The following is a 15388-nucleotide window of genomic DNA, read 5'->3' as shown; positions in this document are numbered from 1 at the left end:
ATGGACTGGTATATTGTGTACTCCTTTTTTGGTCTGCCTTCTTTCATACAACTTAATTCTGTCTAGATTCATCCAAGGCATTGTATCCGTAGTTGGCCTATTTGCTTGCTGAGCATTTTCGTTGTTCAGAAATACCACAGTTATCAGTTTTCCTACTGATGGAGACTAGAAAAGTGTCAGTTTTTGGCTTTTACAAATACAGCCGCTGTGAACATTCATGTAGTCTCATGTATTCCCGTTCTCTTTGGGAAATAAGTGGGAGTATGATTTTATGAAAGATACATAGGTATATATAAAGTAACATTGTATATACACATGTATAAATATTTTTAAATGTTGATTTTCACCTATTTGGGAGGCAGAGTGTACTAGAGAGAGAGAGGGAGATATCATCCACTTGCTGGTTCACTCCCCAGATATTCATAACAGCCAGGACTGGACCAGGCTGAAACAAGGAGCCTGGAGCTCAGTTTGCATCTCCCAAGTGGGTGATGGGGACCCAAGTACGTGAGTCATTAGCTGCTACCTCCCAGGGTGCACACTAGGATGAAACTAGATGAGAAGTGAAGAAGCTGGCACTCTCACCAGACACTCCAACATGGCGTGTGTGTGTGCGCATGCGTGTGTGTTTCAGGTGACGTCCTTTTTTTTTTTTTTTAAAGATTTTATTTATTTGAGAGGTAGAGTTACAAGCAGTGACAGGGAGAGACAGAGAGAAAGGTCTTCTGTCCTTTGGCTCACTCCCTAGATGGCCGCGACGGCTGGAGCTGCGCTGATCCAAAGCCAGGAGCTTCTTCTGGTCTCCCACAGGGGTATAGGGGCCCAAGGACTTGGGCCATCTTCTGCTGCTTTCCCAGGCCATGGCAGAGAGCTGGATCGGAGGAGGAGCAGCTGGGACTAGAATTAGCGCCTGTATGGGATGCCGGCGCCGCAGGTGGCAGATTAACTGTGCCACTGTGCCGGCCCCTCAGGTGGCGTCTTAACTGCTATGCCAACTCTCAACTCCTGTCCTCTTATTTATTAAAATTTTATTTATTTTCATTTTATTTGAAAGGCAAAGAGAGACAAAGAATGTGATATTCCTGTATATGAATATCCACTTGTCCCTGCAACAGTTGAATAAACTGTCTTTTCTCCAGTGTCTTACTTGAAATCAGTTGTACATGTTATTGTGTGTTTCTGGGCTCTCTTTGTTCTTGGTTCATCTGTTTGCCTCCGGACACCAGTACCACTCTGTTGTGACTATTCGAGCTTTATAATACATATTTGAAAATCAGATAATGTTTTTCTTCAAACTGACTTTGCCCATTTTTTCCCCATTTCCATATTTAAGAATCAGATTGTCAGTTTCTGCAAAGAAGAAAAAAACACTACTGGGTTTTATATTGGTGTTATTGAATGTCTGTCTCCATTTGGAAGAGAGTTGGCATTTAGCACTGTTGAGTCTTGACCCATGAGCAAGGTGTGGTCTCCTCTTTATGTTGTCATTTTTCTCAGCAATGTTTGTAGATGTCACGTTTTGTCAGTTATTCCTAAGAGAGCACACACAGAGGTCTCCCATCCACTGATTGGCTTGCCAAATGCCTACAGTGGCCCGGACTGGGCTGAGCGGAAGCTGGGGGCCAGGAACTCAATTAAGGTCTCCCACGTGGATGACAGGAACCCAGTTACTTGGGTGGTCCTCTCTGCCTCCTGGGCTCTGCATTAGTAGGAAGGTGGAATCAACACCTAAGCTGGAGGTGAGATTTAAACCCAGGCACTCTTGTAGAATCTGCACTGCTAGGCAAAATGCCCATTCCCTTGTTTTTAAATTTTAATTTTTTGTCATTTGTTGCTAATACATAAAGATAACATTGATTTTTGTGTACTGATATTGTGCCTTGAAGTTTTGGCAGACTCACTTATGAATTGTGGTGGTCCTCTGGTAGACTACGAGATGACTACATCGGTGAACCTGGCATATGCAAATGAAGCTAAGTGTGCACTTCTCCTAGCTGGACGCCCCCGCCCCCCTCCTCTTCCCTCCCTCCTTGCTGCTTCTGTTGTTACATTGAAGGGGAGTGGTGAGAACAGACATCCTTGATGCTCCTGATTTGGGTGGGAGGCATTCGCCCTTCCAGCTTTCAGTGTGAGGCTAGCTGGGTGCTGTTTGTAAATGCCCTTCATCCGTTTTAGGGCATTTCCATTCTATTACTTGTCTGCAGAGAGTTTTGATCAGGAATGGATGGTTTTTCCTTGCTTTTCTGTGTCTTGTCAAAGATAAACTGTACACTAGTTAAAGTGGACACACACTGTTCAGGAGTAATGGCAGTCAAGTGTGTGTAGAGGTGACTGGAGATTTGAAAGGCAGAATGAAGAAGGAGGAAGGAATAAGGGACCTGTAGGTAGCAGGCAGAGGGTTGGGTGGTGTGGTCAGGCCATTGGGTTTGCTTACTGGAGCAGTATTCTCAGTAGCCAGGGTATGGAAACGGGTTTAAAAGCAGAATACTCTTCAGCCTTCGGAAGAATCTGGAAGTTCTGTTACTTGTGACAGTGGGATGAACCTAGAGGACATTAGTATGTTAAGTGAAACAAGGTAGGCACAGAGAAAATTTACATAAAATCTGATGTCTGCATGGAATCTTAAAAAGCTGAACTCATAAACATGCGTTAGTGGGGTGGTCATTAGCAGAGTGGTCCATAGAAGCAACGTTTCAGTTAGACAGGAGGAGTAAGTTTGATTGCATAGCACATGATTTTAGTTAAGAACTAACAGTGTCTATTTTCAAAGAGCCAATAGATAGAAGTCTCTCTTCTCTGTGCCCCTCTGCCTTTCAAATAAATAGGAAAAAAGGAAGATATTAAACAGTATAAAAGGAAAATGACTAAAAAATAAAGAGAACTTTAAATGTCCCCGTGGGGAAATAATAACTGGTTGAGAGCGATGGTGTGTCATTAGTCTGCTTTGTCATTCCTGGTGTATGCATGGGTCCGTGGAGAGTGCACACACCAATCGGACTGGCCTCTGAGTGTTGGTTCAGTGAGAATTTTCTAGATGAGAGGCCACAGAACCGAGGTGCAACCAAGACTCTAGTAAATGGAGCATCTGCATTGGTTGTATGTGTTGTGTATAAAATGAGTGAAGGCAGTGTTGCTGCAGGACTTGAGGACTGGATCTGGTGTTTGGTGCACTGGTTAATGACCAACGAGGATGTGCATCCTCTATCGGAGTGTTTCCATTGGACACTGGAGTCCTTGCTTCACTTTGGATTCTGACTTCCTGCTAATGTGTGCCTGGGAGGCAGCAGGTTGTGGCCCAAGTACTTGGGTCTCTGCCACCCATGTGGGAGATCCACAGTGAGGTCCAGGGTCCTGGTTTTGGCTTGGCCCATCCTTGACTATTGCAGTAACAACAGGGAATGAACCAGCAGATGGACGAGCTCTCTTTCTGCCTTTTAAATATATGAAAATAAAAAATAGACTGGATGATTATAATTTGCTAGCTGTCACTACTCTTTTATAACTGTCATATGTGAGCTAAACAACTGGGTGGCTATCAGTAACTGTTGAAAATAAGAAAATAAGGGCCGGCACCGTGGCTCAACAGGCTAATCCTCCGCCTTGCGGCGCTGGCACACCGGGTTCTAGTCCCGGTCGGGGCACTGGATTCTGTCCCGGTTGCCCCTGTTCCAGGCCAGTTCTCTGCTATGGCCCAGGAGTGCAGTGGAGGATGGCCCAAGTGCTTGGGCCCTGCACCCCATGGGAGACCAGGAGAAGCACCTGGCTCCTGCCTTCGGATCAGCGCGGTGCACCGGCCGCAGAGCACCGGCCGCGGTGGCCATTGGAGGGTGAACCAACGGCAAAGGAAGACCTTTCTCTCTGTCTCTCTCTCTCTCACTGTCCACTCTGCCTGTCAAAAATAAAAAAAAAAAATTAAAAAAAAGTTTCTCTCTGCCTCTCCGCTCTTTGTGTGACTCTGACTTTAAAATAAATAAATAAATCTTTAAAAAAAAAAAAGAAAAAGAAAATAACAAGACAAATTTGCTTTTTAATGTAGAATGTTCAATAAATAATGTTAAAGATAATTATAGCATCCTATAATAGGTGTTAGTGCCTTTTAGGATCTTATTATCAAGGTGGTACTTTAATTTTCCACAAGAATAAGTCAGTGGAGGGAGAAGTGCCTCCTCCGTGGTCACCTGACTTCCCGTGATGTTTTCCCATATTGCCGCGTTCAGATCAATGTGCCACGCACGCTTGTCTTCACTCATCGAAGCACTAAGCAGACACTAACAGCGGGGTAGGCCTTGAGGAGCCTGTAGTCCAACACAGAGACCAGACCTTGAGGCAAGAGCCACCGTGCACGCTATGACAGCAGCCTCCCGCACTGCTGGGAAGTCTCGGCCACTGTTTCCCCAGACATGGCCTCTCCCTCATTCCCCTTTCTCCCGTTCTGTGTGCTGTGCCCTGAGTGATTTCGCCTTCATTTTCTTTAGGGTCTCGTTCTGCGGCTGAGATTTTTATTTTAGTGTCTACATAATTTTCTATTTTTTGGTTTTTTTTAAAGATTTATTCATTTATTTGAGAGGCCGAGTTACAGAGAGAGAGACAGAGAAAAAGGTCTTCCACCTGTTGGTTCACTCCCCAAATGGCCACAATAGCTGGATCCAGGCTGATCTGAAGCCAAGAGCCCGGGGCTTCTTCCGTCTTCCACTGCTTTCCCAGGCCATAAGCAGGGGGCTGGATCACAAGAGGAGCAGCTGGGACAGGAACCTGTGCTCATATGGAATGCCAGTGCCGCAGGCAGAGGCTTAAGCTATGCCACAGCGCTGGTCCTGTTTTTATTTCTCAACTTTTTTTTTTTTCATTTCCTGTCCTTAAATTATATTTTCTGTTTTATTTTCTCTGTAAACATATAGTTAAAATCTCTATTTAGTGATAACCTCTTGTTTAATTCTTTAGCTTAAAATTTTTTTCTAGCTCTTAGCACCTAGGAGTTCTCTTGCTTGCTTTTGAGCTTGGGTGTATATTAAAAATGATTCTATTATGTTTCATCCAGGATCTCTGTGTTGTTTGGAGATGGGCTTGGGGTATTGTATCTCCTGGATCAACTCTGAAGTTCCGGTTTCCCTGATGCACTATGAATTGTGTGTGTATTTTGTAAAACCCTAGGCATGGATGTTGTTGACATTTGCAACACACACACTTGGCCTCTCTCTGCAGTCAGTGGAGATGTGCATTCTGTCCGATAGTTGAGTGCCTGTTTGTGTAGCATCTCAGGGGAAGCCTGCTGCTGAGGACTTCTCTCCTTCGCACACCTCTGTGAGCCCTGTGCGGGCCCCTGTTCTTCTGTGGGGCTTCACAGCCTGAGCCCACGTAGGTCATTCACGTCTCACGAGGGCTGTGCGGTGCATACCGTCTGTCTTCTTAGGGTGAGGCAGAGAGAGAGGGAGTTGCTGGGCCTCTGGTTTGCTGATAGCTGGCTCAGCATGCAGACTGAACCTCCAGACCCATGCTCCTCACTGACTTGCTGGGTGTAGGGGAGCCAAGGCCACCACTGGGCTGTATCTTTGTCAGCCAGCTGTGCCTCCTTGGTGGCCTCACCCATCCCCACTCCCTCTGCCTGTGTCTGCACTCCAGCAGGACTGAAGTCTGTCCTGAGCTCCAGTGTCCTGTTTGTCTCCCTGAGTATTAATGCATTAATTCATCCTTTCTTTGAACCAGTATTTATGAAGCACCTATTCCATAGCACACGCTGTGCTGGGGGAGGAGCATAAATGTGGTGTAATGCAGAGACACACTCCATGCAGCCTGATTCTCTTCCCGGGCCATGTGCTCTGTGTCAGTCCCATTGCTGCCACTCTAGCCCAGACATTGTCTCCTGTACTATAGCAGCTGTTTTTTTTTTTTTTTAAGATTTATTTATTTATCTGAAAGGCAGAGTTACAGAGAGAGAGGGAGAGAGAGAGAGAGAGATCTTCCATGTGCTGGTTCACTCCCCCAGATGGCCACAATGGCCAGAGCTGAGCTGATGCAAAGGCAGGAGCCAGGGGCATTTTTTCTCTGTCTCCCACATGGGTGCAGGGGCCCAAGCACTTTGGTCATCTTCCACTCCTTTTCCAGCCCATTAGCAGGGAGCTGGATAGGAAATGGAGCAGATAGGACTTGAACCAGCACCCATATGGGATGCTGGGGCCATAGGTGGTGGCTATACCTGCTACGCCATAGAACTGGGCCCAGTATAGCAGCCTTTGTGTTGATCTGCTCGGCTCAGCCTCCTTTCTCCTGCTTTCCAGCTGACAGGGGAGGTTGACCAAGAGCTGTGTGTGGCAGATGCGATGGTCCAGGGAAGAGCCCTTGCCCCAGTCTGGTGACCACAGGGAAAGTTTTCTGGAGGAAGAGATCGCAAAGCTGAGTCTTTGAGAAGCAGGAGTGAAGGGAAGCTAGAGGGGCTAGTGTTCAGGACAGGGGGACGAGCATAGTGCAGAAACTCTTAGGAAGGACAGGTGCACGTGCTGGTGTCTTTGAGGGATTAACAAAAGCTCATCATGTCTGGCATCTAAGCGTGCAGGTAGGGTGCAGTGGGAAGAAGTCCACGGTGGTGGAATGGGGAGTCACTCAGTTGGAACTCTCTTTCTGTGAGGTCACCATGTGATTAGAAAATCAGTTTGGAGAGAGCAGTTTGGAACGAGACCACTTAAAAAGCGATTGTGCCAGTTGGGTGACAATGACCTGAACCAAGGAAGTGGTGTTGGGGATGAGGGAAGGCAGCAGATGGCAAGGAGAAAGCCAGGAAGCAGGGTGGACGCTGCCAGTGGCTGATGTTTCGTGGGGGTCTGGGTAGGTAAGCTCTGCAGAGCCTGTGCAGCTTGGTCACATTCACAGGGATAAAGGGGGCACGATGGGTGCGTGGGACAGATGGGAAGTCTGGTGGGGTACAGGCATGTCTGAGGTCCTTGTGGCCAAGTGGTTGTATTTGTTGGCAAGGTACTTGTGGAGCAAAGAAAGTTCTAACTCTCATGGCTCTGGAGGTTCCAAGTGAAGACGGAGTGTGGCACAGGTTTCTGGGAGGTGGCCCTGGCAGACGGTGGCATATATACAGACAAAGGATCACGTGGCCCACTAGGAAGCAGAGAGAGACTGGGGGGGACCAAGTTAACGCTTTCATAACAGCTGTCTCGGGGGAAGCACCTGCCCCAGGGGACCTAAGGACGGTCCACGCAGCCTACCTGCTAAAAGTTCCTACTTCCCAGCAGTGTCTTCCTGGGGCCCAGGCCTCTGGGGGCATTCAGCAGCCAGACCATAGTGGTGGGCCAGCTAGAGGTATCCAGGATTCAGTTGTATCTGAAGATCTAGACAGAGACTAAGCTGGAGATGGACAGACAGGCACTGAACCCCTTAGGAGTGGGTGAAGGTGTCATTCAGAGGGAGTGATCTGAGAAGAAAGCCACAAACCCAGCATTCGTGTGATTGGATGACAGGGGTGATATTTCGTTCCCTAGGCAAAAACGATGTGGAAAAAAGAAGACTTTTCAAAACGCAGCAAACACCGGCAGTGCTCAGCGGCAGAGCTCCCTGTCGTAAGAAGGGTGTCTGTGAGACGGTGACTCGGGATGGGACAACAGTCCTTGGTTTCCTGCCACACATGTGGCTTTCTTCTCAGATCACTCCCTCTGAATGACACCACACTCCATGAGCCTCCCCGCCCCATCCATCCTCACAGCTGGGCAGGGAAGTACTTCCCTGGACTCGCAGACGCATTCCCAGAGACGGGGCGGATGCCCAGCGAAGCACGGTGGGAAGCCATGGTGAGGTCTCCACACACAGCAGAACACACAGAAAGGCCTAGAGCGTGTGGGAGAAGGGAGCAGGCTCTTCTGCAAGAAATAAATTCTCTCTAATCAGGCTGGAGAATTACTGAGTATTGCGGAATTACTTAAGAAGAACTTGTGTTTTATAAAGCATGTGCTCAGAAGCAGTGCAATAAAGTGATAGAGTGAGGTGAAAAGGGAATATACAGGGTCGGGGGACACATGGTAAACCGGTTTGCAGAACTGGCCGGGAAATGCAAAACAGCTGGGAACAGAATACTCGTGGCTGAAAAATGAAGTCACAGACAGTGTTCCAGACCCCCTGCCCAAGCCTGCATCTGCTCACTGGACACACAGCATCTCCATAGCTGACACTGGGGTGCTAGAAGAAGGGAAGTGCAGAGCAAGGAGCTGGGCAGCTGTCGCCTAATTCCCAGCTGCCTCCAGGGGTGTGGATAGAGGTTGGATGTAATACCCACCCTAGGGTTTTTGACTCCCTTGCAGTGGAACTTGAGAACAGGCTGACTTGCAACCCAGATGAGGTTTACTGGGGACTTAACGCCAGAACACACGGGAGATAGCACAGTGGGAAGAGGTTCTACTGCCCAGCTCCATGAAGGGAACCAGGCAGGGGTTATCTGGTGGGGAGGCATGGTGGTGCCACTTGTCACATGGTGTTCTGTGTAGGTGCTGTTGCTTTTCTTGCACACTACACACTCAGAATGGTGGCGCTCTCACTGCTGCCACCCTCACGATGGTCACATACCTGCTGCATTGGACTACTCTGGGCATCAGCTTATGTGCAGCCCCAGAAGGACACTGGTCAGGTTGGAAAAAGGTTGATTTTGTGAGTCTTGTCTCTGTCTTGTCTCACAGATTGGGGTTGAGAGGCACGTATTCCGTTTGTGTGCAGGTCCCTGGTTGGGCTGCAGTACTCGTGGTCCTCCACTGATTTGTCAGTGACACTGTGCTCTTTTGGGAATTTTGGTGATGGCAAAGTGGGCTTCAGTCAGTGACTTCTTGTTGCGAGCCTGGGATTCCTGGAAAAACCTTCAAGACAAGGCCAAAAACCAAGATGGTATCTACAGCGGAGATCAATGACCTCAGAAGTCTTGTGATCGAGGACCCTGTGGGGCTGGCTGCACCCCTTCCTCAGTTGCATGAGTTACTTTTAATAGAGGCAGGGCCAGGAAACAGCTTGGGGAGCGAGGCTGGAGACCAGAATCTGATAGGATCGAGCATCAGCATCAGAGCGCTGCACAGCACCTTGGTTTCAACAGTAGGAAACAGTGGCGATGCCAGCCATGGATGCAGCCGCATGAGGAAGGAACGCAGCGCCTAGGTCACACAGCCTGCTGAACCTCTCAGAGGTGTAGCTGGCACGGGGTGGGGGGGGGCGGGGGGACCTGTGCCCCCTCTTGGGGGTCCAGTTCCTCGGGGAGTTTATGGTTTGACTTGCACAAAGTAGACTGCTTCAGAATTCACTCCTTTGGAAATGTGTAAGCCTTGAAAAATTTGGGGAAATGAATGTTCATGTGCCTCCTAGAAGAATACCAATGAGATGAAAGATTTATTTATAGCCGGAGACCAAGAAAATTCCCCCTTTGAAGCACTCTATTTCCTGGCACTGATACTCAGCTCCCCTCCCCCAGCCTGTGGTGATTTTCTTTGGTTTGCAAGCGCTCATCTTCTGCTGAGTGTAAACACTGCCTCGCTTATTGCAGAGCGAGCACTTTGCCGCTGTTCCTGCAGTCAGAGCCCACTACGGAAGGGAGGCTTTATAGAGAAATTTACCTTCTCCGCATTAAAAAATAAAAGCTCTGAAGTGTGGGTGATCGGGTCTCATGCAGGAGGAGCGTACAGAGCCAGCAGCATTTACTGTTGTTCCCTGGCTGCCAGTAGGCGGGGCTTAGAATCTGTGCTTGCGTTTGGCTTCGGGGTGACCAGAGGGCAGAAGGGAGATTGCTTGCTGGAATGGACTTGTCATGAATTATTCATTTAGGGCTGCATGCCTTGGAGATCAGCTGGAGGAAGGAGTCTGTCCAGTGCGAGCACAGCAGGGTTACTCTGAGGACTGCAGCAAGTCCTGGCAAGTCCAGCGGCCACCATGTGGTGCTGCTGCCGGCTGCAGGGCGGCAGCTGCTGGGCAGACCCAGCACGAGCTGTGTGGCCTGGGCCGGTGGCACTGAGGATTCGCTGATGTGTCCCTGTGGGAAAATGAAGCTTCAGGTAGGAGGAGGGCTCTGTCAGCTGGGCATGGGGTTCTCACATGGTGTAGGTGTAGGAGTACGTTCTGGCTGGGGGAACCCAGGGGAGCTCAAGGGGGCCACACAGTTGGGGTTCCTGACCAGAGAAGCTTTGCCATTTCATCCCGTTTTCAAGAATGTACTTTGTTTCTGACAGAACTATTCCTTGACATTTCGAAGGTACTTTTAAGCTTTTGCATATATAAATCCTAGAGTTTTAAAATGTCATTTTACTCTTGATATAGAAAATGTCTTTTTTATGGATCCACATTGCCCATTGCATTTTAATTGATGGAGTTCCCTGGCTTTGCCTGCGGAGATGACTCAGGTCATGATCTGAGCACAGCTGTGCTTGGTCCTCTTGCTCTTTTTCTGATGGAAGTATTGTTTTCAGAAGCCACCTCAGTTCTTCCTGCTGGAGCACTCATTCTGGAATGGTCTTTTGCTTCTCCAAGGACTGAAAAATGCATAGAAGGTGGAACAATGGGTCTTTGTTCTGTTTGTCAGTCTTGTTTGCTGTGTGTGTGTGTAAGCGTGTACGCCAGCCGTGCAGTTTCTTTTGGCAGGGCAATTCTGATGTTGCCACGTCTTTGTCTGATTTTTGTATGGATGCTGTCTCTGTTTACTTAGGTGCTCGTGAGCTGTGGAGACACACACAGACAGAGCACCCAGGGATCTGGGCAAGATGGGATGTACAGTTCCACCAGTAACCATCAGGTGCAGTTTTGAGACTCTGAGACTGATCCCTGAACACACAGACCCTGAGCTCTGAGATAGCCAGAGAAGAGCAGCTGTCCCTGAATCTGTTTCCTTAAGCGCCACGGGAGCAGGGATGTTTTTCATGTTCACTCATTGTTCCCGAGGGTATAAAACAACATCTGACGCATAGTAGGTGGTCAGCAGTGTGTTCCTGAATGAGTACATGTTGCAGTGAAGAACTCTGGTAGCCCTTGGAGAAAGGTCACTTGCTCAGGTAGCACTGTGGGAAGTCAATAGTGTTGTAATCCTGTAACCTGAATTGCTAACAGATTCTGAGTTATATTGATATAGATTATCTCAACTCTAAGGCATACTTACTGGATACATGTTTTTTAAATGGTAGAAATGCATATGTTCATTTTACTATTTGTATAATTAAGATAAAAAAAATCAATACAAAAAAATTTTTTCAGGGAAAACTTATTTCATATTAAGAGCCTGAAAAGAGCAGAAATACATTTGAAAAATATTGTATTCTTCCATGCATTACTAGGAAGATGAAGGTTCTTACGACACCACGTTGTGGATGTTTTAAGAAGGACCGTCTGTGTGAGAAGGGTGCTGGGGACGGTAGGCGTGTCCATTCCTAACTCGGGGGTAAAGTGTCAGCTGCAGCCTGCGTAGCACTGCGTGGCACTAGGCATGGCTGCCACTGCCAGTGTTCTTACCACATCGGCAAGTCGGGGATCTCGGTGTCCTCTCTGCTCGCCTCCCCTCCCCGCTTCCACACACACCCATTTGATGGAGAAGCTGAAGTCCAGAGACAGTGGAGGAATGGCCTCCCAGACAGTGGTTAGCAGTTAGGGTCCTGGGCCGCATTGTTGCTGGTATTATGTAGCTGCTTGTTGCTTCCTTATTGCCACGATAAAGCTAATAAGAAGCAGTAGGTAATAATATTACTGTACACTTGAAGTTTTGATCCGCTTTTGCATTACTTTAAATAAATTCCCTTAGGCTGTTTTGTCACATTAACAGTTTTATAAATTGTAGACCCGGCCTTAACTTTTGTGATATAATTGTTTGTCCCTGAGTTAAAATTAGAATGATTAAATTCACCCTGAATTTTATTTCACATTTTAGCTTTTTTTATAAAATAGCATTTTGTGCCATTTTGTTACTCCTTTACACCAGCTGGGTTTTTCCTTTTATTTTTGAGATAGATGCAGATGAGGTCATAATTCTTCTGAATCCTTTTCACTGACTGTGTTAGTCTGCATGAGCAGATATACCATGGACTGTGTGGCCTAAACAAGTTAGGCTTGTTTTCCCACAGTCCTGGAGACTGGACAGGCCAAAGCCAAGGTCCGGCAGAGTCCAGCTTCCAGCAGAGGCCTCTTCCGGCTGGCTGTATCCGCCTTCCCTCTGTGTGCATATCCTCGGTCATTTATCTTCTGCGAGGATGCCAGTCCTGTTGGGTTAAGGTACCCCCACCCTCGTGACCTCATTCTACCGTTCACTGATTCCTGTATCTAAATACAGTCACTTGAAACTTGGGACTTCATGTCCACTGTTTCTTCTTTTTCAACACGATAACGTTTTAAATAATATGACAGTGAAGATCCAGGCTACACAGAGCATTTGTAAGCTGAGTAAATCTAGTTTCCAGCCTCCCCAGATCAGGTCACAGGAGGTGTGCATCTGTGGCTGTAGGTTGGGTTCGATTAGAACAGTGCCAAACTCCATCATTTGGTGTCTGGGCATTGCAGGATATTCCTAAATTTCTGAGTCTAGTTTTATCCACTTTATAAATGAAGGTTGGAGTTTTCTGTGGGAGATCAGCTGGTCTGTTCTCTGATGTCCATATGTTGGAAGAGACTTTTCCTGGCCAAACAGCAAGTGAAAAGATGGTCAGCACCAGCAGCCTTTAGGGCAGGGCAGGGAGCCTTTTTTCTGCCAGGGGCCATTGGATATTTATAACATCATCCGAAGGCCATACAAAGATATCCGCTGAAAAATTAGCCTGCTGTAGATGTATGGAATTCACGTCTGGCCTGTGGTTGCCTGGGCAGGGCCAGACTATATGATTGTGCTGGGCTCATACAGCCCACAGCTAGACGTTCCCCACTCCTCCTTCTGGGAATGAAAACCACAGAGTGTGGTTCATAACCACGAAGGTGGCTATTTTGGAGAGGATGTGGAGAAATCGGGACCCTCATGCTTGCTGGTGGGGACGTAAAACTGTGTAGCTGCTGTGGTGGTACCTCAGAAGTTAAGCAGAGTTACCCACCAGAATGACCCAGCACTCCCACTCCCAGGTGTATATCTCAAGATTTCATAGCAGCATTATTCGAAATGACTGCGAAGTGGAAGCCATCCACATGTCCATTAACTGGTGAGTGGATGAACAGGATATGATAAATCTATGCACTAGAGTATCGTGTAGGCATACAGAGGAATGGAGTATTGAATGCTAGAACACAGTGATGGACCTGGAAAACACTGTGTCAGTCACAAAAGATCACGTACTGGGTGATTCCATTTACATGAACTATCCAGAGTAGGCAGATATGGGGCAGGCTGGGGAGAAGGGAGTGGAAGTGACTGCTAATGGCTGTTGGGTTTCGCTTTAGGCTGATGGAAATGTTCTGGAACTACGTTGTAATTAATAATGGTTGCTCAGCATTATATGTGTGCTAAATGCCACTGACCTTTAGGATGGTAGATATGTCACATGTGTCCACCACGTGCATATATACAAAAAGATGAGTTTACAACAATGTTTAATTCAGGAAATGTTAAAATCGTGATTCTCATGAGCATATATTGAAGAATTATTTTTACTCATGATATGAGAAAACCAGGAACATGTTTTGCCAATTCAGAGGAAAAGTAAGAATAGCACCAGTTTCTGTGGAGTAAAGGAATACTTAGATGAATGACAATGGAGACAAAACTCATTCTTCCATATGGGAGAGAAGTTGGTCAAAATCATTCTCAGACATCATTTATATCAGGTAGCTACAGTATACAGAGTTGCAAATAGTTTTCCATTGAAACACATTTTTTTTATTAAGGTCTCCTTTTTTGAATAAAAATAAATTTACAGGAAAGTCATTTTTTTAAGATTTATTTTCTTTGAAAGGTAGAGTTACAGAGAGAGAGAAACGGGAGACTGAGAGGTCTTCCATTCACTGGTTCCCTCCCTAGATGGCTGCAGCAGCTGGGGCTGGGCCAGGCCGAAGCCAGAAACCAAGAGCTTCTTCCTGGTCTCCCATGTCAGTAGCAAGGGCCCAAGGACTTGGGCCATCCTATGCTGCCTTCCCAGGACATTCTAACAATATCAACAATATTCCAGACAAAAGTTGGAGTCATGCCTCATAAATTCATTCCACCTTATCCAATTACTATTTATTCCACTCAATCTGGGGGTAGCAGTTTCATGAACCCATCTGCTTGCTTGCTTGATTCATTTATTTATTTTTGAAAGGCAGAGTTACAGAGAGAGGGAGAGACAGAGATTTTCAGATCATCTGCTGATTCATTTCCAGAAGGCTGCAACAGCCAGGATTTTGCTAGCCTGAAACCAGGAGCTTCATCCTGGTCTCCCCCATGGGTGGCAGGGGTGCAAACATTTGGGCCACCTTTCACTGCTTTTCCCAGGCTATTAGCTGGGAGCTGGACCCGAAGTAGAGCAGCTGGGACAGGACGCTGGCATTGCAGGCAGCAGCCTAACCTGTGCCACAGTGCCACTTCCCCTCTCCCCCCACCTCCAATCTGCGTTCTTTAGAAGAGCCCTAGAAATCCTCTCACCCAATGGTGGTGTCAGAGTTGTTTCAGCCACTTGGTCAGAGCACCTAGCACCCTTTTCCATAGGGCTCTGACATGCTCCCTGACCTGATTGCAAGGACTGTGAGAGAAGCAGTAGACTAAAACAAACGAAATATACAGAGGTGACAAAAGACTTGAAATGGCTGCAGTTGATTTACTACTGATAATTTTCAAAAATGAAACATCTGATGAGAATGTGTTTTAAGGAAAATATAACTGGGAAATCTTTTTGCTTCTGTGACATGCAAAACAGGATCAGAAAGTCCAGCTATAGACAAAGAATTACAAGCAATAGACGTGACATCTGATTTACAGAAGCAGACGAGTATAAACTTTAGAGAAAACATTGATAGAATAATTACAGATTTATTGTATCATGAACATACCAAGAACATATCAAGATTATCAAGTAAAGAAGTGGAGTGGGCCTCAAACCTCTGTTTGTGAGTGAAGCCCGGGCATCTCTTGCCGAAACCCTTGGCCCAGAAGGTGCTGGGTTCAGATGGAAGCAATGAAGCTGTGAACAAGCATTTAGAAAAATAGCAGATTGTGACTCGTAGCAGCAACCATACTTATACTTGCCTGCATACTTCAAAGTGACATCCAAACAAATGAAAATACGTATAAGCTAATATGATGGCAAACCATTTAGCTCTTTCACAGGGGTGTGTGTGTGTGTGTGTGTGGCCTTTGTTTTCCACTTAATCAAGGGCTTACTTAGTTAAGTCAACAAAAAACACAGGAAGTTACTCTGGTAAAACACAGAATCTTTTTATCTAGAGAACAGATAATCGTATTAACTTGTTATTAAGAGCAGACCAGTAA

The 15388-nt window shown here is 46.8% G+C and overlaps 1 protein-coding gene across 7 annotated transcripts in view; it reads left to right on the top strand.

Moving 5' to 3' along the window:
* MARCHF8 (membrane associated ring-CH-type finger 8) overlaps positions 1 to 15388 on the top strand; it is a 113612-nt gene that overhangs the window by 52393 nt on the left and 45831 nt on the right. Inside the window, exon 1 of one of the 7 annotated variants that reach the window (XM_062214390.1) lies at positions 9753 to 10019. The exons of the other annotated variants lie outside the window; for them this stretch is intronic. Within the exon in view, the coding sequence (XP_062070374.1) occupies positions 9990 to 10019 (30 nt within the window). The 5' untranslated portion in view covers positions 9753 to 9989. Of the gene's footprint in view, positions 1 to 9752; positions 10020 to 15388 lie in introns of those variants that run through there. 7 annotated transcript variants of the gene reach the window in all.

Source organism: Lepus europaeus, chromosome 17 (assembly GCF_033115175.1).
Source record: "Lepus europaeus isolate LE1 chromosome 17, mLepTim1.pri, whole genome shotgun sequence".
Classification (NCBI taxonomy): Eukaryota; Metazoa; Chordata; class Mammalia; order Lagomorpha; family Leporidae; genus Lepus; species Lepus europaeus.
Note: the sequence above shows the minus strand (reverse complement) of the source record. Positions and strands in the feature narration are given on the sequence as shown.